The sequence below is a fragment of the Antedon bifida genome, chromosome 8 (assembly GCF_963402885.1).
Source record: "Antedon bifida chromosome 8, ecAntBifi1.1, whole genome shotgun sequence".
Classification (NCBI taxonomy): domain Eukaryota; kingdom Metazoa; phylum Echinodermata; class Crinoidea; order Comatulida; family Antedonidae; genus Antedon; species Antedon bifida.
In genome coordinates, this window is record NC_136233.1 from 19373173 (window position 1) to 19401147 (window position 27975).

The 27975-nt window shown below is 34.6% G+C and overlaps 2 protein-coding genes across 4 annotated transcripts in view; one reads left to right on the plus strand and one right to left on the minus strand.

Moving 5' to 3' along the window:
• LOC144850574 (PIH1 domain-containing protein 2-like) lies at positions 1 to 2592 on the plus strand. The gene is made up of 6 exons (XM_078707875.1): positions 1 to 106; positions 472 to 667; positions 883 to 1006; positions 1337 to 1863; positions 2018 to 2331; positions 2384 to 2592. Exons 2-5 carry the CDS (start codon positions 476 to 478, stop codon positions 2168 to 2170), a joined length of 996 nt encoding a protein of 331 aa, XP_078564001.1. The 5' UTR covers positions 1 to 106; positions 472 to 475; the 3' UTR covers positions 2171 to 2331; positions 2384 to 2592.
• Positions 2570 to 27975, minus strand: part of LOC144850572 (histone-lysine N-methyltransferase 2A-like) — a 26174-nt gene continuing 768 nt past the window's right edge. Inside the window, exons 2-29 of one of the 3 annotated variants that reach the window (XM_078707871.1) lie at positions 25594 to 27799; positions 24369 to 24442; positions 23725 to 23917; positions 22460 to 22643; positions 22112 to 22159; positions 21800 to 21873; positions 21485 to 21597; positions 20612 to 20728; positions 19987 to 20097; positions 19428 to 19565; positions 18903 to 18995; positions 18661 to 18778; positions 18226 to 18339; positions 17679 to 17863; positions 14402 to 16921; positions 14029 to 14216; positions 13680 to 13834; positions 13071 to 13303; positions 12599 to 12757; positions 12096 to 12292; positions 7578 to 11830; positions 7071 to 7337; positions 6360 to 6496; positions 5711 to 5871; positions 5296 to 5379; positions 4612 to 4741; positions 4200 to 4295; positions 2570 to 4093 (exon numbers count right to left, since the gene is read on the minus strand). In XM_078707871.1, coding sequence (XP_078563997.1) covers positions 3920 to 4093; positions 4200 to 4295; positions 4612 to 4741; positions 5296 to 5379; positions 5711 to 5871; positions 6360 to 6496; positions 7071 to 7337; positions 7578 to 11830; positions 12096 to 12292; positions 12599 to 12757; positions 13071 to 13303; positions 13680 to 13834; positions 14029 to 14216; positions 14402 to 16921; positions 17679 to 17863; positions 18226 to 18339; positions 18661 to 18778; positions 18903 to 18995; positions 19428 to 19565; positions 19987 to 20097; positions 20612 to 20728; positions 21485 to 21597; positions 21800 to 21873; positions 22112 to 22159; positions 22460 to 22643; positions 23725 to 23917; positions 24369 to 24442; positions 25594 to 27799 — 12522 coding nt within the window. In that variant the 3' untranslated portion in view covers positions 2570 to 3919. Of the gene's footprint in view, positions 4094 to 4199; positions 4296 to 4611; positions 4742 to 5295; positions 5380 to 5710; positions 5872 to 6359; positions 6497 to 7070; positions 7365 to 7577; positions 11831 to 12095; positions 12293 to 12598; positions 12758 to 13070; positions 13304 to 13679; positions 13835 to 14028; positions 14217 to 14401; positions 16922 to 17678; positions 17864 to 18225; positions 18340 to 18660; positions 18779 to 18902; positions 18996 to 19427; positions 19566 to 19986; positions 20098 to 20611; positions 20729 to 21484; positions 21598 to 21799; positions 21874 to 22111; positions 22160 to 22459; positions 22644 to 23724; positions 23918 to 24368; positions 24443 to 25593; positions 27800 to 27975 lie in introns of all 3 variants that reach the window. The other 2 variants (XM_078707869.1, XM_078707872.1) reach the window with 2 other exon arrangements.

Consider the following 27975-nt stretch of genomic DNA (forward strand, 5'->3'; position numbering starts at 1 on the left):
GGGGTACATATTATGTTCTATCACATCTCCTCCTCTCTTCAATTGGTTTGGTGGTTGCGACGGACGCTCGATCGGATTTTTTGAAAAAAAAAAGATAGAATATACCGTATTAATCTTTTCCATTTTTATTGTATATGATATAAGCTAGGCATAAGGCCCTAGTAGTAGTTAGGGCTAACTAGCCCTCTCGGATCCCTCTCTAACTAGCTAGGCTAGGCCTAGCTAGCCTACCCTATATAGCTAGGCCTATAGCCGGCCAGAGAAGGGGCTTGCTTGATGGTCTAGGCTAGTAGTAGGCCAAGCTAGAGGCTAGGCAGATGCTAGGCCTAGATAGCTAGAGTAGCTTAAGTAAGTAGGCCCTGTCTAGTAAAGTCTATCCTGACATTAAGTATCTGGCCTGATTTGATTGATCTATTATGATATGATATTAATAATATCTTGATTTGTTCATAATTAAAATTTATAATTCAGAGTCATGGCCAGCAGTAGCAGCAATGAGGGCAGTGATGAATTAATGAAACAAGCCCAGCACATCTGGTCAATGCTGGATGAACTAGCAGATTCGGACCCAGAGGCTTATAAAAAATTCATAGAGAAGAACGTAGCAGAGAGCAAAGATCAGGAGGCACCAGCAGCTCCTTGCATGTGTATCCAGACAAGAATTTTGGTAGAATGCTTATGCCTTTTTACGCCATAAGCAGATCCAAGAAGGACGCCTTCTTAAATTTTAAACATTGCACTTAAAAGACCTCAGTGTTCGGCACTTCATTTTACAATTTTACTGTAAATCATGTCCTTACCCTATTTTTCAAATTCTTCCGGTACCACCACTGTAAATCACAACATTCTTTTTTATTGCTGTAGTATTGCTTTCTTTTCTAGAGTGAAAAACAATGTGAATTGTTTATCAATATCTGCAGTTGGAGTCGAGTTCCAGGGCCTAAAACAGACCATGATCCTATACCAGTCATTGCAGGAAAAATGAAAGAACTGATTGAAGGGACAAGTATGTGCTGTTCTGTGTAATCGGTTATTTTTCATTCATCTAAAAAACATATGCCATCTATAGCGAATAAACACTTTACATCTAAACATGTGCTATCTATAGTGAATAAACACTTCACATCTCAACATGTGCAATAACAAACACTATGAATGGTTTTAAACTGTGGGATTTGAACCTATGATCTCGCATTTACATGCTGGGTGTCTTAACCAAATCACCACCAGATTTCATCAAGTGTATGAGATATGCCTATGAACCACTGAGTATAGAAGATATAGATAAAGATATTTACTTTTAAAATCTTTGATTCATGTTGTTTCTAATTTTCAGAAAAACATAAAGTGATTCCAATAGCATTCAATACAGAGGTTTTAAAGGAATGCTTTGAAGCTGCCGACACCACTAGAATGCTGTTGAATCTTTCGCTTGACTATGTCACAGATCAGTTTAAACTCAAACTTGACAGAAACTACACCAAGTTAAAAGACTCAAACTTCAAAGGTGATCCATTAACTCTTGCAACAAGTTTTATCAACAAGAGATTTAAAGACACTGAATCAAAACCTGCAGAAACACAACACAAGGGAGATTCTTTAATCGGAAACTTAGGGAGCATTTTCAAAGGAGAGGGTTTACAATTTAATAATAGCAGACAGACAGATGAGATAACTCTGAATTCATCTGTGAAAAAAGAACCAATTAAAGGTGGAAAATTGATTGAAGAAATTAGCATTACTACAGCATCACCAGAGTATTCCCTAGAAGTAGTTAGTGATACCAAAGGGCGTCATGTTGACATTAGGATTTCGTTACCGAACGTGAACTCGGTTCGACAATGCGAGTTAGATATTTCTTCAGTAAGTATTCCAAAAATATTTTTGATGAGCACACTATTTGAGATAAATATAACTCATGATTTTAATAACCAATATCGATTTTCACATGGTCTGTTATTAAAAAATCACAAAGTAATTGATAAATAAATAATTGATTTCATTCTTTTTTTGATAGGACGACATTTTGTTAATAGTGGAGGATCTTTATAAACTTCAACTTGCCCTTCCTGAAGCTGTTTCAGAAGATGATACCTGTGCCAAATTTATAAAAAAATCATCAACTTTAAATATCAAAATACCCACTAAATTACAAGAAATTAAGCAGTGATAATGCTTCGGAGTGCCTGTCTCTAGTGACAGCTACACCATCCTCAGCCCAACATGGATGGTGCTTGTGTGTAGGCCTAGAGGAAAGTCAGGCTAGTGACAGCTACACCCTCCTTAGCCCAACATGGTTGGTGATTGTGTGTAGGCCTAGAGGAAAGGAAGGCTAGTGACAGCTAAACCCTCCTCAGCCCAACATGGATGGTGCTTGTGGAAGACCATACAGAATGACCCAGTCATCTCACAGTTATTTACTTTGTACTAACTGGTATATAAGGCTGTAAACATGTGTTGCAATACACCATTTGGAATCTGAAATATGTTCAAGACATTGAATAGTATAAAAAACTCAAGATAATATGATGCGATTCTAGCTAAATAAAAATGCAATTAAAAATCTGGAAAATGTATTTTTTATTCTACATTTCTGATAAATTATTGAAAGCTATGAACAATAAATGGATTAGGAACTCTATGATAAATGTCAATAATTATCCATCATAATCATGTACAGAACAAAATATATATACATGTACAATCTATAATATAAATACACCACCAAGTTGAATGTAAACAAAGTTTTTTTTATGATTTCAGTGTGTAAATAGGTTATTCATTCACCATGATAAATTATTTTTTAAATATTTTTTTAAAGGTTTAAGATATCGACTTAAGGATACGTCACACTGCTTGAAACTTGGTGAGTTTATTAAATACTTGGGATCCAACCTGCATGTCTAGCTAGTCTGCTTTCAGTGACATTACAAATCAAATTTTAGGGTGGCCGCACCCCTCATACTCTAAATTTAAATTGGTTAAATATAGTATTGTAACTGATACCAAGTTCTTGCCAAGTACTTACTGATATGTCTATTGGCTGGATGGCAATGAAACCAAAATATTTTGCATTATGAATATTTTTAATACAATACAATGTATTATTTGAGCTATTATTTGTAAATAAAATGTGGGAATTAAACAAAGTATAGCAAAACCATGACTTGATGCAATATTACAAATATTGGTCAACATTATTTGGGGTTTGTAACAACTATATTATAACCTTACACTTATAAACAAAATTCCCATATAATAAAATATTTATACTATATTTTTCACTACATAATACTGTTCCATCATACAAAAACCAAATACGAAAAGCTTTTACACTCTTTATAAACCCTCAATAAGTTAAAATACCTGAGATGTTTATTACTTTGTTTACTTCCTTTCAAAAGCTGTTCTTTAAGTTTTATTACAGCCCATGTTTCAATGAAAGTATGCTGTAAAAAATCAAACAAACGTTTCCACAACCTAGTTATCAGAGAAATTCCAATACCCGATTAATCACATTTTTCAACTGTTTTTAGTGTTGCGCATGGTATATATGATGTTCATCCATGAAACAAACAGCTGTTTTTGTGCTTTTTATCAACCTCATCTTTCAAAATAGCGTCAAAAGTTTAATTTATGTTTTGTATAAACAATCTTACATCCATTATGATTAATATAATATGGTCAATACGTGATTAATATATTATTAATGTTTTTTACTGCAAAAGGCAAGTATAGCGGCGCGGTATGATGCCGTCGAAAATTAATGTCCGTGTTTGTGTTTACTTTTTAAACAAAAGTTCATTACAAATTATGTCCACTTGAAACCGCTCATAATTTCTCTACTACAACCAAACAACCAAATGTAAGAAAATACAACATTGTTAAATATTAAATAATAATAATCAAGGTTTAAATCTTAGTTAAGATACTTTCTGCACCTTCTTGATCCACAATTGCACGGCAACTTAACATCTTCAATAGGGAACTTGTAGTCGTAAGTTAACTCCTCTCCAACGTTGATCTGTCGACTGGCAAAGATCACAATGTGCTTTTTCCCATCAACGTTAATCACACGTGAGTAGCAATTGGGCTGAAAATAACGAATGAAAAGGAGTTTAAAGAAAGTTTTGAGAAAACTATACATTTTCACAAATATTAGGATTCAATTTAGAAAATGTAAATCATGATTAAAATACCTCACAAGAATGGTTAATAAACCTGGCAGCATTGCCATGCACTGTAGCATCAATGACGTCATAGTCATCGATTCGAAACATGTAACAACCAATACCCTGAAAAAGAAAATGAAAGCACTCAGAAACTGAGTGAAGTGCTTGGCAAAATTTATCAGGGAAAACATTCTTCAGAGAGAGAGGGCTCACTACTTGAAATTTTGGTTCAAAGAATTCAGAGGGCGTGCAATTCAATATCTCGTATGAAAGATACAGGTAAGTCAGATTATAATATAATAAGTTTTTGACGATAACTTAAAAATTGTGGACGCTATTTTAAGATTAAAGGACAACTCTTGACTAAATGCAAGACTAAAACCTTAAGGGTGGAAAGAAAATTTGGTGTAAAAGTAGTAAAATGACATGAATTTCAGACCTTGCTTTCGTAATACTTCTCCCTCTTGTCCGTCAACACTGATCGAATGACCGTTCCACTGTACTCAATAATCATTTCTCCTGTCTCAATCAATCGCTTACAAAACAAACCTCGCCCATGAATCATTGATCTAAAAAGAGAAAATATTAAACAAACTTAAGTGCATATGGAAACTTTCCAATTGTATCAAAGAGTGCCTAAGATTTAAGTGTAGAAGACAATTGTACATGTTCTTAGTTTAAAAGAATGTGCTTAATGCTTTCATAGATACAAATTAAAAACTGTTTTTGTACAGAATAGCATCCGTCAGATTTTTAAAACTACTGAACCAATGTATAAAATGAAAACAAGAGGTTGCTATAGAAAAATTATTTATGTTTGCAATTTCAACTAACCAAAGACGTTCTTCAAAGACAGTCTTTTTCAACAACAACATCATTTATTTAGAAACAGTTCAAGAAATAAAAGCAGCATACATTAATTACAATAACTTAAATGGTAACATTAAATAAAAACTGTTTCTGGGATCAGAAAAAGAAGTAAAAGAACTTGTCAAATACCAACCCCTAACACTGAGCACATAAAAGTATCTAAAGCACATTTAGGGCACTTAACCATAATATCTCTATGACCTAAAAGTTACATTTCTAAAGTAATTTTAGTGATGGAAACAGAATTGCTTACCGGAATACACCAACTGCTTCTTTAGCTGTATTTTTTAAATGTCTAAATCTCATTGCCATTGGAAGGTCTATGCTTGTTGCACGTCTAGAAAAATAAATAAAAGGATTGTAAACAATGAATCTAACCCCATGCCATCAGCGCAAACTTGGTGGTCTGGAGGTATGAAAGCCAGACTAGTGATCTGAAGGTCACCAAGTGTTCTCAATGTACTTTTTTTTCCTTCTTTTTTTATTTTATTGTTCCTTTAATACACACCTTTTAACATTGTTTTTTTGTTCTCAATGTACTACGTATAAAATAGAAAAATACATCAGAGTAGGGCAAACATCTGGCCAATTACAATGTAACTGTAATGTAATGCATATTCTTCCTTGCTGAACCAACATTGACAGGAAAATATTATTAAAGTATTTACCTGGCACTGCCATATGGTGACGAATCATCATCATCATTGACGATGAGCAGTGGAGGTGGTTTGCGATGTTTTGAAGCCAAGAAATCAAACATGTCATGAGTGAAACGAGTACGCTTGAAAGCCTCTGCTCGAGCACATCCATGTGGATTCATTGGTAGCTCCTAAGAAGAAATAAACAAAGTATTGTTTGGAAAATGAAAAAGATTTGATGGTTGGATTGTTAGATTCTGTCAGATTGTCAGATTCTGTTATGGTATAACATAGATTTAAAAATTGTTTGAAGGCAAATAAATACTTTTGTGTGGTATGCTAGCATTACCACAGAAAATGATTGTTTCCTAACAATATTGAAGAGATTCTCAACTCAATTTTTTTTTAGGAGTCTTGTTAATTCAGTAACATTTTCACTGTAGTGTTGCCCATTACACATAGACAAAAGTATTACAGTAGTCTGTGTAGCATATGGATTTTCAAATCCTTAAGCTTTGTCTACACTATCAAACTTTATGTGATAAGCCCATATATGATGATGTCATATCACTACCATATTTGGGCACATCACACTTTTTGTCAAACTAGTTTGATATTTTAGACAGAGAAGGAACATTTACTGTACAGACTACAACTTATAATCTAACAAACATTTTACCTCTTCTATTGTATTTGCATTCTGATACTGGTGGAATTGAAAATGATAATTGCAACAATTTGGCGCACCATACAACTGTTCAATGAGAAATGCTATTGCATTGTTGGCAATTCCAACCATAGACAAACCGTGAACACCTAAAAATGAGATAAATATATAATATAGTAGTACATAGTAATTTAGTATATAATGCAGTTGTCAAGATGAACTTAATTAGGTCATATCTATCAAACTTTTGTTTTCCAAGTTTGAGTTTTAAGTTTGCAAATTAAAGTTAGCCAGTGTAGACTAGGCATTAACTTATGCAAACTTGTTTTCTGCAAAGTTTATAAACTGGTCTACACTAGCAAAACTTAAGAAATTGTTCTTGCCAAACTAAAGTTTGCTAGTAAGTAAGTAAGTAAGTAAGTAATATTTATTGCTTTTCAAATACAGTACAAATTTTTAAAACAGTATAATGTAAATGAAATAAAAAGAGAAACATTAAAAATAAAAATACAAGACTAAACAAAATATGCATTTAACATAAAATAAAGTAGGGTTTAACTATCTATTAAAACCAAATTCTTTTTTCTTTATTATCTATTATATTAGGTCATGTTCAGGCTGTGTAATTTACCAGGGTGATCATTAAACGAAATCTTTTGATATATTTGCCAAACAATTGTGGAAACGGCAAAAGTATTTTCTAAAAAAGGCATATGTGATCACCTGTAAATGATAAGCTTTTCATCCTTGCATCATTCCTACGCTCGTTCACAAGGTCTACCACCTGTTTCCATGCCTCTTCCATCGAGTCTGCTTGTGTGCTAAAACCATCATCGCTGGTGACCTCAAACACAAGATGAGGCTCATTTTTAGGTCGTGGCGGTGTATTTTCCTCTAAACCTTTCATCATTCTGGCCAACAGTGGTGACATCACCTCTTCTTCCTCAGCTACATTTTGAATGCGTGGAGCTTTCCTTTTGTGAACCAATCCTGCAGGCGGAGTTAACCCTTCATCATCTGGTGGATAAAAATCATATTTCAAAATTGAAACCTATTGTATTGCAGTAGAATATCATACATGAATACAGTAACAGTATTAAGGCGACGCCTTCAGGGCCCAACAAAGCTTCCCCTAGCATTAAAACATACTCTTTGTTACATTTCACTGAAAAGTGTCATGTACAACATGTTAGATATATACGGAATACATAAAATGAACAAACTACAAACCTGTTTTTCTTTGTACAACAGGAGGTTCTAGATTACTTGACTTGGTATTAGCTTCTGAGCTGTTTATGGAAACCTTAACATTGCCAGAGTTACTCTCTTTTAGAGGCTGCTGTGGTGCCACTGATGCTTCTTCTTGATGTGGATGTTCGGTAGGTATTAGAAGACTTCCAAGATCCAGGTTTTGATGACTTTTTGCCATTGGAAACAAGGGAGTAGAAGATCTCTCTGCAGCTCTGGAAGCAACTTTACGCTGAAGAGCTCGAAGAACATCTGAACTTGAGTGTTGTGTTGACAAAGGTGGGCCTTGCTGTTGTGACTGCAGTATACTAGAACTGGAGACTAAATGTGAGGATGTTACTGGAGCGAGAGGTCTTTGAATAATAGATTTCAGAATATTGGAGTTTGTGACAGAGAATGAAGTAGTTGGTACATGAGGTTTCATTGAACTTAAACTGGTCTTGATGATATGGCTTCCTTGAGGAACATACTTAACCGGTTGCACACTTGGAAATCTTGGTATTGGCAACTTTTCTGGAAACACTCGTTTATAAGAATATCCAGATTTATCGTTTGATTCAAAACTCACAGAAACTGTTTGAGTTTGAGGTAACATATTTGAAAGAATGCTGTTCTTGCTCTGTAAAACACTGGACACACCAACTGCATTTCTCGGTTGGATTTGATTAAAAGGAGTGATGGGAAATGCATTATTTTGTCCCCTTACAGAAATAGAGTTTGTAATAGTTTGATTACTAAACATTGAAACTGAGTTAATCAAATTTGCTTGTGGCTGTACTTGAATACTTGTGTAAACAACAGATACTGGAGTTGAGTTTACTAACGTTGGAAATGATTGTGCAATAGGCGTGTAATTTAAAACAGGAGCTGAACTCACTAAATTATTAGACATTTGTAAGATAGACGGATTTGCACTGCTTTGGACGTGACCAACTTGAGAAATGGACAATTGTGGTTGAGCGGGTAAAATTACAGATGGTTGTAAATTACAACCTGATGGACTTCTTACTGGACTTAAAAGCTGAGTGTTGTCCTTAACATAAACTGTTGGTAAAATAGCTGGTGAAGTGACATTTTGGTTCAGAGGTTTTACCATAACAGTGACTGCATTTACAACAGGAACTGTCGATTGTACTAGAACTGGAATGTTTGGGTTTTGGATAAAATTTACTGCGGTGTTTACCGATTGAATCTGAGGACAAATAACAGGCGACATTTGACTATTCCCAGCAATGGAAGTTGGCGTTATATTGCAGTTTGGAGCGCTAAAAGTAACCTGTTCTTGTTTAGGCTGGTTGTCAGTTGATAACTTCCTTATTTCTTTAAATTTGCTTACACTGTCATCTTTGTTTACATACATATAAACTTGTTGAGTTGTTTGAAGACCGCAATCTTTCACTTGTTTTCTCATAATGTTTGGCCTGTAACTTTGTTTGATAAGTTTCGTTTCTGAAGAATTTGTGGTAGGAGGAGTTTCAACATTTTCTTTTGAATTTAACATTTTATCAGATTTGTTAAATATATCAATTATTTGAAGTTCGTCGTCTTGATTTTCAAGTACTGGTTTAACAGATTCCGAAGTGTCTTTGGTTTTTTTGGTAATAGTAACTTCAATTTCACTATCTTTTGTTGCATTTTCTACATTCATACTTTGTGCGTTTTTAGTTATATTATTTGTTTCAATATCAGTAACTGTACTATTATAATCTTTTGGTTTCTTTAGTGGTGGTCTTCCTCTTCTTCTTTTAACTGGTGGAGATTGCACCTGATCTTCATCTTCTTTCGTTTCATCTTCTTTAATTTCATCTTCTTTCGTTTCATCAGAATATTTTACATTTTTTTCACAACAGCTTCTTCTTAACCTCCTCCTAGTAGAAACACCTCCCTCAACATCTACAATTTGTTCACATCCTGACGACAATTCTTTCTCCTCTCTTTTCTCCATGCCTGCCATACTTCCCATTTGGTTTTCACTATTGGTTGGTTGTTTCCTTGGACGACCACGCTTTTTAACAATAGGCTCAATAAGACCCTCTTTCTCTAACCTATTGGCCAACTGAACAGGGTCATCATTTTCCATCTTCTTAGATAAAGCCAATAAATCCACAGGAGACAAGCTTACTCGCACATCTTTTGTGATCTTTGGTGGTGATGGTAGCTCTTCATTTTCTTCAGTTGGTTCAGATTCAGCTGCTATTCTAATCAATCTAGAAGAAGTGTTTCGCATTGGATAGCTTTTCCTTCCAGGTTTGGAAATGTCCAATTTATCTAGCTTTGATTCAGGTACAAACTCATCAAAATTCAACCTTTCTGCTTCCTGTTTATATTTCTTTCTTGACCGTGGGCTAATGACCGGTTCATCAATGTATTTTCTCTTTTCTGTCATATGTCCATCAGAATCTTTGGTTACTAACTCATTCTCAGTATGTGTAACAACAATACTAATATCTTCCAAAGGTTTGTCGTTATCGTCCAAAATATTTTGTTTCTGCTTACAATTCATGATATGCTTAAGATAGAAACTTTCCTTGACGTATGACTTCTGGCAATACATACATTCCAATGGTTCATCTTCACTTTTACATACATCAATGTCTTTCTCGGAAGATATGTTACAATCTTTGGAATTAACATCTACTTCCTTATGAACACCACTGCTGTCATCAACATCAATTGCATTATTCACATCATTTATTGATATTTTACAATCGTTTGGCCTACGGTTCAATTCCATTTTACTTAGTGGATTCTGTTCTTTTTCTGCATCTCCATTGCATTTAATATCTACTAGTGACATTCTTTCAGTATTCTTTCGGACTGCATTATTTCTATAATTCTTTCTAAGAAGGTGACTGATGTCAATAGGATGCTTTTTAACTTCTTTGTCTTTTACAGTACCGTGTTTATCCTTTATCAATATAGGTAGAATTTGACCTAATTCTGATTTGGAAATTGTATTTTCTGGTCTCCTACCAACATTACTAGTTACATTTCCACTTTTTCCTGAATCCTTGTTAAAATCGTATGGCAAATTTTTCTGTCCTGAATTTTCTGGAAGATTTCTACAATTTGTTTCTTTATTTTGGTTAATTAGTACTACTTCAGACAAAGTGTCAGGACAATTAGTCAACTCTTGTTCTTGTGAGTTACTTCCAGTTCTTTGATTTAGATTAATGTTAGAGTTTTCTGGTGAACGATTCCGCTCATTGTCTTCAAGAGTATTATGAATCGTTTTTTTATTACTTGTCTCTAGCTGACCTTGTTCCACATGATTGCACATACTTTCCGAACCCTTTTCATTGGCACTTTGCTTCTTGGAATTTATGCGATATTCATTTTCATTAGGTTTGATAACATTTGACTGAACATCAGTTTTCTCTCTGATGATGTTGACAGAAGCTTCTTTTACTGGTGCAGTATCTTCTAAGCTAACCATTTGAACTGTTGCAGAACCGTTGTTAGTCTTATCCTCTTCGGTGGGATTTAACTTATTATTAGCAGCAGCTTTATTTAAGGCATCAACCACATCATTCAAAATCAAACGATCATCAGAAATAGGTTGCAATGCTTCTTCATTGGTAGAGATTTGGCTGGTTTGAAAGTTTGTTTGTCCACCAGCCCAAGAGTTACTTCTTTTCATATTCGCAGTCTTCCGCCAGCTATCTGTACGGGACATTGGATAACTGTTGCTCAACTTTGTGGATTCATCAAGGGTAAACATAAAATCCTCATCAACAATCATGACAGAGTTACCAGTAGTAGCTTCATAAACCTCCAAGGCCCGTTCTGATAATTTCTTAACAGACCTCTGATTCTCAGCATTGCTGTTTACACATTCTGTTACTGGTTCATTCACAGAGGTTGTACTACAATTGAAATCAGCTGGTGGTTGAATGACATCAGCTGGTGGTTGAATGACATCAGCTGGTGGTTGAATGACATCAGTTGGTGGTTGAATGACATCAGCTGGTGGTTGAATGATATCAGCTGGTGGTTGAATGATGTCAAGTGGAATGATGTCAGGAGTTTCAAGATCAGTAACAGGATCAATTTCCATCCTTGGGATGTCTGTTACAATATCAGTCGCTATAGCATGATTATTATGTACCAATGTGTTGTTGGTTTCAACGAGTGTAGTCACTCCTGGCGATGTCTCTGGAATTACTTCTAAGATCTTGATGGTATAAACACATCGTTTACCTGGATCGATAGTACTCCAGTACACACGACAGCACCTGTAAGAAATATTCAACAATCTTAATATGAAATGTCAGTCATTATATACAAACAGCATTGTTTAACCTATCAAATAAAGATTATAAATAGTCAGTGCATTATAATACAGAAAGTCTACAGCAAAGACTTTCGTTGACAAGTAGTGTCTGATAACCAAAATGTTACAATAGATTTAAAATATTCCATATATCAAAGATGATACCACTATAACAAAGTAATGTTAATGCATCTTTAGTGCATCTTCTAAACATAACAATTCTTTACCTAAAGTTGATTGGATAAAGTGCTTCCTTGCAGTCAGAGAGAGGACCTAAACGGCCTAAAAACTCAACTGTTAACGATCCAATCATTGCATTCACTCGTGATGGTGGTAATCCTTTTGCAAACACTTTATTCATCTTCATGTTATCAAGACTGACGCACACCCGACGTAAAACTGCAAAATGACCTTCTTCAACAAGCTAGAAAAGATATATAGAAAAGATTTAATTACATTAAAGCTAATGACTAGGGTACATACAGTTATAAATGAATGTGCTATTCTTCAGTTAAACAAAAAAAAACAAAACATACAGCGTGCTTGTTTACATTTTGATGGTGATCTCTCAAAGTAAAAACGCAATATTACGGATGTCAACAGCAAGTAAATGACTACTACATGTCAGTTATTTCAGAAGAGAGCGGTAGTATGGCAGTTCAAATTGAGTTCCTGTATAATTTATAGCTAGAGGTTTGGTAATTTGATTACAAACAACCATATATCTTACCTCTTTGTCAGCATGATGACCATGTTGCCAACAGAATACCTTTTTATCTTCAAGGAAAAAAGCATTCTTTTCTCGAGCACACATAAAATGATAATTAGCAGGACATCCACGTGTGTTACAGCCGACAGTTGCACCCTGACGGTCACATACTTCACAACGCTGCACAAAACGAAAATTAAAGGTTTAAATAAAACTTTCATACAATAGAAATGAAGTTAAATATATAAAGAGTGCCTTTCAGTAATTTTCCTCTGTAAAACAAGCACACGGGTGATTGAAAGTAATTTAAAGTAGTGCGCCATGTCTGAATAGCCCACACACATGCCATTTTGTGACATCAGAGGCCATGGCTTGCTACAGGGAAAAGATTTTTATTTAAATGCAAATGTGCTGATTCAGCAAAATTGTCAAAATTGCCCTAAATTGATTTCATATAATATTTATACTTAGGAACTTGTATGAAAATATTTACCAGTAGCCTTCCTCTTGATATAGCACTGTGGACATTGACCAATGACCCATCCATCTCCTCAAACACCTCCGCTGACCACAGTCCACAGTTTATATGTATCCAGTCATCTTGACCAATGTAAAGTAAACGTCCAGCAAGGTCAGGCTCGTGGTCACCACATTGGCCACACAGGGAACACCGACGAGGATCTTCTGCATTTACATCCAATAGCGGGAAGTCAAATGCATCAACATCTGTTTAAACAAGTTTGTTGCATTACATCAGTATTATATTAAGCTTAGATAATGATATTTTGTATAAGAATTGAACCTGGAGTATGCACTCCTTTTAACCACTGAGCAACATTTTTGAATGTTTAATTGATGGTTGTAAATTGTATTTGCCTCATGAATTATTCAAGGCAAGAGATCCCACATGTATACTAATCATTTTATAAAAGAACAAAGCAACTTAAATCCACTGTTTCAATTGGTTACACTAGTGTCTTAGGCAGTATAATGGTGCGTTTGATACGAAGTGATCCTGATCAAAGTCTTGGTTTTGTTTTTGGAAGAAATATTGAGAGTTATGAGGCAAAGAGACAAACAAACAACTCTAATTTCACTGTACCTGAAGTTTCTTCTAATGCTGGTTTCTTAGCAGATGGATGAACCTTTTTAAGCGGCGATGGTTGTGGTGTCTTTGGTGCAGGAAGATTCCTCTGTTGCCATTGTGCATATTCATGATCACAATATGGCGGCAAAACGGCATTGGGCAACATGCCACTAAAGACAGCATGAAAAAATAAATTCAATAAATATTTTACTCCAGTATTATATCCATGATGACATTATCTTTTAGAGAAGTGGTTATTATTTTGACCTGTGTATTTGGTAATACTGTATAGTATTAATGTTTAATTGTTATTGTTTAATTGTTTGGTAACTGTAAAAAATACAAGTTCATAAAAATAACTTACTCTGGGAAAATATGATTCTTCTTCCAACATTTTGAGTTCAAGGCATTACACCAAGGGAACATTTTCTCAATGACTTGCAAAAACTGTTCTCTAACGATATGATTGCTGCGCTTAAGATCAACATTTTCAATGGTTTCACTAGATATTGAATCCTGCATTATGGCTACACAGTCATCAATGAAATCGGACTAAAAACAAAAAAAAGTATTGGAGTTTATGATTATTCTCAATAAATCCACTAAACATTTACATACATGGCAACTTCGAGAAGTAGCCAGAGAAAAATGATGTAAGACAAGACAAGCTAATTATTTTAAGTAGAAAACAGTTAATCATGATTGATTTCGAAACACAACCAAAACTTGTTACTTACCACTGACAAATACTTCATCGAATCAACATTATTCTTGACCATCACCAAATTAGATGGCCGCTCAGTCTTCTCTTTCACAGATACAGCTTTAGAGAGTTCCTGGAGGCTTGCTTCAGACTGAAGGATAAGGTTACTTATGTCTTCTGGTAATCCTAATGTAAGATCTAGCATGGAGACATCTTGTGGAATGATGCACACACTTGGGTTTAAAGTGAACTGATCACAGATGCCAGGATTGGAGAGGATTTGAGTATGATTTGACAATGACTGTGTTACTAAAGCGTTGTCAATTGCCCTGTTTGCCATGTCAAGATTTCTTTGTGTATTCTCTGCCGAGTTGTACGTATTGCCATCATCTGAGTATGCAGAAACAGTAGTACAAGTACTTGGTGATAGAGAGTTAGGATCTAATGAAAGGTTTTCTGAAGTGACACCAGGTACAACTGAGATAGGATCTTTTGTACAAGAAACTGACTGAAGACCCGGATTGTCATTTGCAACAATCCGATGATCATCGTTTTCGATGGTATCTTCTAAAATATTGGCAGGCATACCAGATGTACCAAATGAGCTGACTGAAAATGGCAAATCGGAATCTGATTTTACACTAGTAACATTTTCTATGTCTTTTGATGAAATTTTATCCGGTTCTTCAGTTTTATTCACATCTGTAGAAGGCGTAACACTTTCTAAATTGTTTACAAGGATTGATGTTTTACTATTATCGACCAAAAGTAAATCAAGATTATCCAATCCAAGTTTTAAAGGATCCACTGTTGTCATATTAGAGTTTGCAGTGTCCGTAACTTCAGATATATCTAAGGAAATTGTTATTTTACTTCCTTCATCAACATTTCTACTTTCACTGGGTAAATTTTCATTGTTTGCTGATGAAACACCAGATCTTTGTGGTCTAGCAGATGTGTCCAAGTTTGTTTGATTCAAAGTCTCAACATCAGTAATGTTCAAATTTAAAGGTGATTTTGCAACAGACAAACATGGGGGAATGTTTCCTTCAGATTCAGCTGTTGAAACTGGTAGTGTTGTAATGTCAACAATTTCATTTTCTGGCATTTTTTCAATCAGCACTGATACCCCCATTAGTTCAACGTCCATTTCTGAAGATGCTGCTTTTGGTGCTACACTGCCTGCATCCTCAGATAGTGCTACTGCCATTGGTTCAACACTTCCTATAATAGAAACTTCCATCTCTTCTACGCCTTTGGTTTCTGCAGCCACTGCGTTTGGTGCTACAACTACACTGCCTGCATCCTCAGATATTGCTACTGCCATTTGTTCAACACTTCCTAATATAGAAACCTCTATCTCTCCTACACCTTTGGTTTCTGCAGACACTGCGTTTGGTGCTACAACTACACTGCCTGCATCCTCAGATAGTGCTACTGCCATTGGTTCAACACTTCCTATAATAGAAACCTCCATCTCTCCTACACCTTTGGTTTCTGCAGACACTGCGTTTGGTGCTACAACTACACTTTCTGCATCCTTAGGTAGTGCTACCGCCATTTGTTCAAAGCTTCCTATAATAGAAACCTCCATCTCTCCTACGCCTTTGGTTTCTGCAGACACTGCGTTTGGTGCTACAACTACACTGCCTGCATCCTCAGATAGTGCTACTGCCATTGGTTCAACACTTCCTATAATAGAAACCTCCATCTCTCCTACACCTTTGGTTTCTGCAGACACTGAGTTTGGTGCTACAACTACACTGCCTGCATCCTCAGATAGTGCTACTGCCATTGGTTCAACACTTACTAATATAGAAACCTCCATCTCTCCTACACCTTTAGTTTCTGCAGACACTGCGTTTGGTGCTACAACTACACTTTCTGCATCCTTAGGTAGTGCTACTGCCATTGGTTCAACACTTCCTATAATAGAAACCTCCATCTCTCCTACACCTTTGGTTTCTGCAGACACTGCGTTTGGTGCTACAACTACACTTTCTGCATGCCCAGATAGTTCAACAATACTTGACCCCGTTGGATCATTTTCATTCAAAATGTTTTTCTGAAAAACAGCAAATACATTCCTATCCTTTTCACAACTCTTTTCTAATAGCATTTCATTTTTATTCGCAAATGTACATGAATTTGTTTTATATTCCAAAGATGTTTTTGATTCATTGTTTGAAATATTATCATCAGCAGAAGAAATTGCAAGTAATGGACTAGAAAGATCTTTGATATTGCACGAATTTATCTCTCCATCTTCTGTAACAATTACAACAACCTCTGATTTTGCTGCCTCCATGACATTTTTGATGACATCATCCTCCATATTAGGCAGAATCGATGACAGTTCTGTTACGATTCGAGACGTGGGAAGATTGGCAACAGTTGTGTTTGCCATTTGTAATACTGAACTATTGTTTAAAACAGCTAATCTAGGAGAAATTCTGGACGATGTTTCCTGATGCAGACGTGGTGAAATTCTTGTTGGCATTTCACGTTGGACATCACCATATCCTGTTCGATTTAAATCCTTTCTTGATTTATTCTAAAATAATATGAAGATATTGCAAACAATTATTTTCCAAAAAATAATCAGATATTAATTTTATATCAAAATTATAATATTTAAAAATACAAAACTACAAGAACTTAACCATTCAAGCAAAGAGGTAAAAGGTAAGTACAAATGACATTAAAAATGGAATACATTACACACAAAAAAATAAATTTAAATGTACCTGGAAGTTATAACTTTACACAAAACTATATATACATATATATAAAACAAAGACATGCAAATATGTGCTCCACGACTCTGGGGCAGACACACTGCTTATCTCAGTTCGTCAATTTACAAACTTAGATTTGTAAAGACCAGCAAAATGGCCAACCAAAAACACAAAATTTTAATCGGTCTTACTAAAAGCCATAATTCCTCTGTTTGAATTTAAAATTGTATTGTGTATTTAATGTGAATAAAGGTGAACATTTTAAGCAATCGCCTTGAGCAACTTTGGTGGAGAAGTGCGCATTAGAAATCTTTACTATTATTATTCTTTTTCTATATAAACAGCTGCCATTTGTTTTTGATTTTTCTTATAATTAGTAATTTACTACTCTTATTTTCACTATCTAAGAATGATACTTTCCTAGCCCTCATCTTAAACCATTATTTTATTAATTTTATATAAACATACAGACAACAACAATTAGCTTGATTTTATAAAAGAAGTGGCAAAACAGCTTATGTTGTTGATATGGCGTGTCACTCCAAACAAAAAAGCTATTTATTATTGACTTACTTTCTTTGGCTTTATAAGATGATATGCACTTTTACAATTTAACAACGACGTGATAACATTCTTGAACCCTGCTTGCATCTCCTCCATGATCTCCGTCATCCATTTTGCTGGCCTGACTGGATCGCAGCGCGGACACAGATATGGAACGTTCTCTGGTAAATCAGCCATTATATTGTATAAATCATCTAAAAAAATAGAATATATTGTATTCATATTTGTGTATTCTGCGTAAAATAAGACACCCTTTGAAAATCGAATATATGTAACAATAATAATTTCTATTTATATATAGTGCCATCCAAAAAATCATTGCAGTAATGTGGATATGCTTCTCCCGCAAGGGTCATGTAATGTCAGTGCTGCCAATTGTAGCTCACACACTGCGTGGGTGAACTAGTACAACAGTGTAACCCCAGCCTAGACTATAATCATCAAGACTTAAGCCTAGGCTATAATCACTAGGACTTAAGCCAAGGCTATATATCACCCTGTATTTCTGCAGTCAGGTAAATGGGGTCCTTATCATAATAAAAAAATCAAATCTAACCTGTTAACCCTTCACACTTGGCATGGATCCAAGTGTCACATGACCCACACTGCATCATCTTTGATTCATAATCATCATCTTCATAACAACGATTGCAAATTGGACAATAGTTACCTAAAATGTAATAAAACCAATTACTGTATAATCCCATGATAACTGTACCACCCAATTATTTTTGAAATAAGACATTTGGTAAATCTATTGTTAATGTATTAGGGAGCATTTGATTTGCAACGACCCGACCGGGGTCAGATCACTTGATGTGTCGTCAATCATCACATGGACCTAGAATCAAAACTGTGTTTAGGTGGGGAGCAACGAAATCTGTATGCGCATAATGGATGAACATGTTTTCGCCAAATTTGTAACCAGGTCAGGTCATATATACTATAAATTATATTCTATCAAATTGTATCCAGTATTACAGTATCTTACCCATATCAAATAGTTTGCCACAATCTTGGCATAATGAGAAGTCATAGCACCATGTAGCATTACCACTACCCGGAGTTGTAGCACCACAGCTTTTGCATTTAACACACTTTGTACAAATCTGAAAAAAGCGAAAATCATGTTGTTTTCCTCAACCAAAATTAATATTGATTTTTACAAACAGAAAGCAAAATACACATATAGAAATGGTAACACATTTTTTTTACAAAATTTTAAAATCTTACCCATATTTTCCGACGCTTTGATGGCTTGGTTGGATAATTAGGTCCAAGGCATTCAGCATGGTATGTATTCTTGCATTTATTACATTGTAATAGCTATTAAATAAAGAAAATATTATTAGTAATATAGTATTATTGTGTAAACATTGTGACAATGTTATGTACAATACAGTCAACTCTCCCAGAAGCAGAGATCAACTATGTGATAAATAGGAAGGGAACATTTCCCATGTTTTGAGATAATCATTTTGAGAACTTGGAAAGAGAGGTCTGATTTTGTAGACAACTGATGTTCATTGTTGTTTCTGTTGTAAATACACTAAAAATTAATTACTTAAAGATGTATTGTCTCCCTGAGAAAAATAATTATTTAAATTTTTTTTGTTGAATATGCCATTTTAATGTCACATAATAGTTATCCACTTTCACCAAAAATTAGATTGAAAAAAAAATTATTTACCTGAAAAAATTCTAATTTAAATTTTTCATGTTTTTGGGGGACAATACACCTAAAAAAAAAATACTTACATTATTTTGGCAACCGCACACATGGCAGAACTTGCAGTTTCGACAGCACCAATTTTCCATTTCTCCTTCTAGAGGCTTGTCTTCCTCATCCAAACAGAAATCATGGAATGGCTCGCAACACACATTGCAATAAAGAAACTATCAAAAAATAATTGTAAAATAATTTATAGAATTTTTGTTTAATTCTACTCCAAGGTTTATAGATTGTAAATATACAAGAGCAGGTGAAAAATTGAAGTGCAGATTCTACAATTATGTTATGAATTATAATTAATAATATAATCTATAATATAATTATTTATAATTATAAAAGACATACATATTAATTATCTTAATTTGCATTGCATACTGTATTTCTATTTAATGTGGATGAGTTTGAATGACAATTTTTTTATACTAAATTGGTTATATAAATTGGTAATTTAATGCTATTTTTTCCAATTTAGTAAAGGACTTTTTTTTACTGACATTTTTGTGACATCCTGACAAAGGAGAATTTAAGATTGAAATAATAAAAATAAAAAATGAGTAAAGTGGTAAGAAACAGGTCTTTACATACCTCATGTTGACCTTTGCTCCCACACAGGTAGCACACAGTACGTGGCACCATAGGTTCAGAAGATAGTACAGCCACTCCTTTATGCCATGCATTGAGCACACTACAGTCAGTCTATGGAATACATATATCAATAAAATTAGAAAAGGAATGTGAATGATGAATGAACGAATGAAGGAATATAATGAAATATTTGTGATTACAGTTGGACATTCTTAACCAGCAAGCTTTTAAAACCAGGCTTGGTTTCAAACAGACTTGATTACAACCAGACTTGGATTCAACCAGACTTGGTTTTAACCAAGCTTGATTGCAACCAGGCTTTATTTCACCCAGGCTTGGTTTCAACCAGGCTTGATTTAAACCAGGCTTGGTTTCAACCAGAGTTGGTAACAACCAGACTTGGATTCAACCAAGCTTAATTGCAACCAGGCTGGGTTTCAACCAGGCTTGATTTAAACCAGGCATGATTTAAACCAGGCTTAATTTAAACCAGGCTTGGTTTCAACCAGACTTGGTTTCAACCAAGCTTGATTGCAACCTGGCTTTATTTCAACCAGGTTTGGTTTCAACCAGGCTTGATTTAAATCAGATTTTATTTCAAGCTAGATGTATTTGAACCTTGTACCTTGTAGTCTAGCATAATACGATGAGTGGCTGCATTCACTTGCTGGGTCTTCTTGCTTTTTAACACCAACTGCTGCATACCAGGTGTGTTCTCAAATTTTTCTTGACGAGATGAAAGCTAAAAAAAGTGAAAAGAAAATGACATGAAATTAGGAATTGAATGAATTAAACATTGTTATTGTCTAGACAACTGTCAGTATAGAACAGGCCTCTGTTAGACACATTGTACCCTGGCAGAGAGCTTTTACTCTTTATCAATGAACTTAGTTTCTGTGCCAGTCTAGGACTTCCATGTCAGTGAGCCTGTATTGTACCTTGTATCGGTAAGCTTGATGTCGGTGTCAGTTAGCCTTAACGTTATGTCGGTAAGCTTGGGCTCTGTGTAAGTGAGCTTTACCTTTTGTCATTGGAATTTAACTTTGTAACAGTGACCTTTATGACAGTGAGCTGTCGGTAAGCTTGATCTCTGTGTCAGTAAGCTTGTACACAACCAGTGAGTTTGAACCCCCATGCCAAATGTGCCTATACTCTGTATAAGTACATAGACTATGAGGGCGTGTGGCGCAGTGTGTTGGACGTTCGACTACTGATCGTGAGATCGAGGTTCAAATCCAACTCTCGCTGCATTGCTTGTATCTTTAGGCAAGATACTTGACTTACGTTTGCCTCTCTCCATCCAGGTGTATAAATGGAAACCCGGTTAGATCAAGACACAACTTTGCGCTGATTACTAGCTACATTATGGGAGTATGTTTCCGTACGTGTTTGATAAAAAAAATGTTCAGCGCTTAGAGATTTCATACATTAGGCGCTATATAAATCCAGGATATTATTATTATTATGCCTGTTAATTCCGTACAAATACTCAACTTACCACTTCCCGTAGGCCTTTCTTGATGATCTTGTTGGCAACAAAAGGTTTATTCTTCTTCACTGGCTGATCATTTACTTCTGGTTGCTTGCTAAAGTTTATAACCCTTTGTATTTCTGATAAAAAAACAAGAAATGTTTCTAAATCCAAGAGATCCTAATCTCAATAGAATTAATAGCTTTAGAATAACTACTAAACACATAGATGTAAACACCTCACAAGTTATGCTAAATTGCTAACATGGGTCTTGGGATATCCAGCGTATATTGTAGGGTCTGTTAGGTTCCGCATACACAATTCAAACAACATACAATTTACCTTTTGTTTTTTTTGCTGGCAACACTGTCTGTACCATTGTAGATGGCAACTGGGGGTTTGTGCACTTCCTATACCTATTATAGAAAAAATATTTTAGAAAAATGTAAGCAATTTGTAAAAAACACTAAAGAAAATAATAAAATACATCTAATGAGCATGAATTCATAAATGTTTGAGTACAAAAATGTGAATCAATGGAGACAATGGTATTATCAGGGCATCACCAATGCTTGCACTTGTGTGTGGCAATGGGTACACTAGTAGATACAGTGTACCAATTTATGTAGACTAATCTTTTTAAATTTCTTTTACCTGCAACATTGTTTCTTCTTATTAAGACCACCATACTTCGTTTTGTCTCTTTAAAAAAAAAAGGTTTGATTTAAAATCAATAGAATCTCACATCAAACATTTCTAATCTTTAAAGTACTAACACTTTATTCTATAAGGTGTGGAAATATCTCATACCTAAAAAAAACTTCTGATTAATTATTCCAGCAATTTCATTTCATTAATTTATTCATCCAATAAGAAAAGAAAAATATCAAAAAAAAAAAATAAAATACATTAAAAGATGAAAAGGTCCATCAACAAAAAGCTTGTACATGGTTGATGACCTAATTGAAAGAGAATGAAATAAACAAGGAATTATAAACTTACAAACAGTTATCACAAGTCCTGCAGTCATCTTCATTCTGACAACCAGGACATTTCATGCAGCGCACCTTTCGCTTACGTCCTGTCTTTGAGGTCGGCCTCAATTTGATGATGGTATGTGGAGATGAAGTTGTTGAGGCTATTGATGGACTAGAGGTTTCAGCCCGGTCTGTAGAAGTATCTGAATCTTTAAAAAAAAAAGGGCACAAATATTAAATTGTACGAAAGAAGAAAACTATGCTTATCTACTAACAATAACACATCTATAGAAGGTGGAAGTGTAATCCATAGGCGTAGGCAATGGGATGTTGACATGCACACTAACAAGTGGCAAGAGTATTTAAATTGGCTGAAAATGAAATAAGAATCGTACAATGTTAGTATATGCAATATACTGAAAGATTTGTTTTCTTATTCTTTATTATTGTTGGTACTTTGCTGGTATACATTTTCTAGTGGAGTTGTGCCGAGAGAAAAATCTTTGGTGGCAGAGTGCAGATTTGAATCCATGACCATGGGGAACCTAAACCAATTGTTAAATAAATACAACTACTAAAAATTACCATATGTTTAATCCAAATTAAATGCAAAAAATGAAAAATACATTTAGCATGCATCATGCAAAACAATATTATAATAATCATGCATTTTTCATACAATATTATACATTTTAAACATTGACATTACAACTTACCTGTTTTCAAAATCAAGTACACAATACACACTTGTCTTGTTTGTGTATTTTTGCTGATAATTATTTTAGCAATGGTTAATGTGTGTGGTATGTACTGTATATTATTAGATATGAAGTGCAGTTACTTTGTCTTTGTATCAGATACATTAATTCTTAGAAAACTATGATAGATACTGGAACTGCAACTGGAACTGCAATGATACTTATACAATACTGTAGTAAATCAATTCTTTTGATCACAATCCATGTGCCACAGATTTTTCATTCATAAAAGAAAGCATGCTTAATCACAGATATGAGAGTTAAGCTCCGTCTACATTATCAAACTAGTGTGATGTGCCCAAATATGGTAGTGATGAGTTCATCATATCTGTCCATATATGGGCACATCACATTTTTTTGTCACATAAAGTTTGATAGTGTAGACAGAATCTAGAAATGCTTCTTCTTGTGTAATGGAGGTTGCCGGCACATGGATTGTGAAAGAGGAGATGGAGATTCCCAATAAATGATGGCCTGTATTTGAATTGAAAATACTTAATACAAATTATAACAAAATAAAATAACTGCATACCAAGTACGACTTCTTGGTCTCTCTCATCAAGCGGGAGGGCACTCAGCGAGGGTTCTTCGAGATCCGTAAAATCAGCAGTGGGGCATCCCAAGGCTACAGACGCACGCCGACAAACATGCTTGATCCGAGGGCCACGACCTAATAACCGAACTGACTTAGGCTTAAGTACCGCTGCTTCGGCTCGTTTTTCTCTCTAATTATTGTGCATGACAGATTAAAACAAAACAAAAGAAATAACTATACTTTTAAAAGAATGGTTACATAGAAGATACTTTTAATTACTATAATTATTTTCTGAAATGCCTCACAAAAAATAGGTACAGTAGGTGAGCTGCATTGTAAAATTTCATTCAAACAAATTGAAGTTTCAAAGATCTTCTAGCCCTGAATTCTTCCTACCCAGCAAACTTTAGTATGTAATTAAGCACATTTACGTACTGTTTTAAGTACAGTTTTGTTATAAAACCTTTAGCACCAGCGCCCAGCCTGGACAGGAAGACAAACTACTTGTTAAGTACTGCACTCTTCTTCAGTAGCGCATACTAAAATGCTCAGTTTTCAAATCTTTATTATTTATAAATTAAATTTTGTATTATATATTTTATATTACTATGTTTCATCAATTATGCGTAATGAAATCTAACCTTCAGCGCTTGGTTCTTGGCGATTCTTTCGGGAGATCTGTCAGCTTCTATTGCCTCAGCCATCTGCCGGGAGACTAATTAATGGGAAACAATTAAGCTTAATCATTTTAATATTATTTTATTAATGTGTTTACAGTATTTTATATGGGTGTTATTAGTGTAAAGTGGAATTTCAAATGTGCAAGTAAGTCAGTGATAATTCTAACTGAAGTAAAAATATATCTGTTCAGTAAAAAATTGAGACAGGGATTGTACATACAGTACAGTTAACACTGCAGAGAGAAAATATACTGTACAGTATTAGTAAAGAAATTCAAACACTAAATGCAGTATTGTACATTACAGAGGTAATGAGAATGTAATTTAGAATTCCTAGTTAATATTTACAATTTTAGTGGCCATTAATTGTTTTATTTATTATTTTCAAAGTTCGGGAAAGAATTTTTTTTTATGTTTTATCAATTTAAAGTACTATTCATTGGCTGCATTTGTTCTATTCTATCATTATGAATAATTAAAAAGATGCACTCATAATTTTACAGATAGATGCAGATGCAATTATCAACATCAAACACAATGTACAGTTATTTACACCATTGAGAAGTACAACTAATTTCTGTATGGTGGCACTTACTGTAACTGTATTGAATGGCTATTGCTAAACAATGCAAACTCCCTGTAAACCTAAAAAAAACCGTAGCAAACCCATACAACAAAGGTGATTGAAACATGTTTTTTTTTTAGGTTTGCAGGGTTAAGCAATACCCATATTGAATGCAATTATTGACAAATGTAAAAGAATCATTATTTTTACACACAGCAAATCTACAAAATGCATTCACTATAAAAAAAACAACAAAATGCAATAATAAAAATATCAAGAATCTGTGCAAAGAACTGAGTTGAGAATTTGTAACCCTTGGGATTTAGACTAGGTAGCATTGCAATATCCTTGACAGAAACAATAATTTTGTAGGGATTTATTAGAGGAATTAAAGAAATATATGGCTGTTAAATATGTACTGTATTGTCCCACAAAACATTAAAAATTAAAATTGAAACGGACTAGAGTATACAGTAGGGTTGGTATATTTTTAATTTAATTACTGTACTTTGGGATCACTTCTCAGTGACCGTACCCAGTTCTTTGCAAGAAAAAAAAACTGCCATGCAAACATCTAATCAAATAACAGTATCTAGAGTACAGTACATGAATTGTACTTACCAGCATCAGGCCAAACCCCAAGAACTCCTGGTGTCAATGATTTTGTTTCCATCTTTTGCATCTTTGAACTACTGTGCCGAACCCTGTCAGTCTTTGCTGACATCTCCTTTGATTTCATGATTAAGCGTCGTCTTGCATCCTCTTTTGCCTTCTTTAAAAGTTGCTTACGAATATCTTTGCTTTTCTTTTCACTTCTGTGAGATGATTTAAAAAGCCCATGTTCCTCAACATCGCTCCAATTATTACTGTATTCAAAGTTTCCATCCTCAAAACGTTTTGGCTTATGGGATGATCTTGGACTTTTCTTAATCTCCTTCTGACGTTTCTTCTTTTTTTTGTGTTTCTTTTTTTTTATCTTACCGTCAACACCAAGTGTATAAGTAAGTTTATGGCGATGTTTCTTTTTCTTTTTTTTCTTTTTACTTGGCGCAGATTTTAAGTCAGTTAATGGTACTTCATCGCTGAATATATTCTGTAGTTCAGAAAGTTCTGCGTTTGAAAACTCTGACAAGGCTGTAAGGTGTTGACAAATAACATCATCTTTCACCAGTACATCTTTTGTGTCGCATTCAGTTGTTACGTTTTGTAAATTTTGCGGAGTGTCGTGATTTGAATCAACGGATGACGTATCATAATCACTGCTACTAACCCCAATTTTCTCCTCTCTCTTCTTACGGTCTTCTTCCAAAATGGATGCAATATCGTCAGTTTCTTTGGTTTCAGGCGATTCATTTTGACATAGTTCTGAAGATGCTATTGCACTTACTTCACTTTTTTCAGGCACCTCCTCTTGAAGTTTGACCTCAACCTGATCACTTTGGGGGGATTCGATCCTTTTTCTTAATTTTGATCTGGTTTTTACATCATTTGATGTTACTGTTTTATTTCTAAGTGGTTGCTTTCTTTTACCTATACTTGTCAACTTTAATTTCTTCTTTTTAGCAAGAGTTTTTGAAATAACCTTAGTAATTTGGACTTTCTTTTTTAGAATTACTGCTTTTGCCTTTGAATGCTGTTGGACCCTTAAAGATTTTTTACCCTTCTCTTTAACATTTCCTTCTGTTTTAATGATCTTTGTATTTGTTATGTTCTCCTTACTAACATTCTCTTTTTCTGAATTATCCTTTGGCGAAACATCATTATCTAAAAAGTTAGCAGAGCTGTACAGCATACTACCATCCAAGAAACGTTTTGATGGTTTAATTTTCCTGGAAGATCTGGCGCTAACTTGAGGAAGGGAGAATTTTTTTTTTTTCTTATTCGGAACTTTTAATAATTCATCTTTCTTTGCAGTTTTTGCAACATTCCTTTTGGTTATTTGTAAGTCTTTTGCCCTTTTTAGTTCCTTCTTTCTGGTAAGTGTTTTCTTTTCCACAGTGCTGTCTTTTCGCTTTAAGAAGTCAAAGTCTTGACCCGACACCATGCCATCATACTGCTGAGTCCTTTTAATTTGCCTTTTTCGGCATAAAAGTGGAACACTGTCTTCTTTAGCCAAAGCAAGATTATTGAAAATATTTCTTCCAGATTTTGCTTTCTTAAGTAGTTGCTTTGCAATGGTTTGATCAGATTTTTTAAGAGCAACCTTTGGTCGAGGATGTTCATTTGTTTTTGAATGAAAGGTTTTTTTGTACACACGTTTTCGTTTAAGAAGTTCTACAGTAACATAGTCATTCTCTGAGGGTGTCAAATATCGAATAACTGATTTATGGCCCTTAACCCGGATAATCCTTGCAATTTTTCCATCTTCTGGTTGCTCAGAACCTATTGAAACCAATGGATCTGCTTCATCAGTCTCATTAATGTCAGTGCTTGTATTATCTTCCTTGACCTTCGGTGATAATGCACGATTACTAGATTGTACGAGGTCTGATAACCCCTGTGAGCTTCTGTTCTGTAAGCGTTTCAATCGGAGAACCGGACGCCTCGGAAATTGTTTAGAAGCACCATATTTGACCTCATTCAATGCTTTTTTAACCTCACTTTCGGTCTTGTTGGGTTTAAATTTTGCAAACTCGCCTTTTCCATACTTTAATAAGTCTCTGTATGATTTTCTAGGAGTCCTTGTAATGCGTGATCTAGACATAGTAGGCTTAGGCCTAGGTGGAGAATCAAGCAACACATTTTGCAATAATCTTGGAGACAGTTCTAAATCAGAGTACTGAACTGCATTAACCTCTTCATCCAAAAAGCCTTCAAATTCTTCCTCCTACAAAACAAATAACAATAAATATTCAGACAGCTGCTACAGTTTATACAGGCCTTGTCTTTTGAAAATTATAGGTGTACTACAAATTGGAATTGCACTCCTCAATACATTCAGGGGTGCTGTAGGTGTGCCGTTTGTATTTTGGTGTGTAGAAGTTTATCAAATTTAAGCGTGTT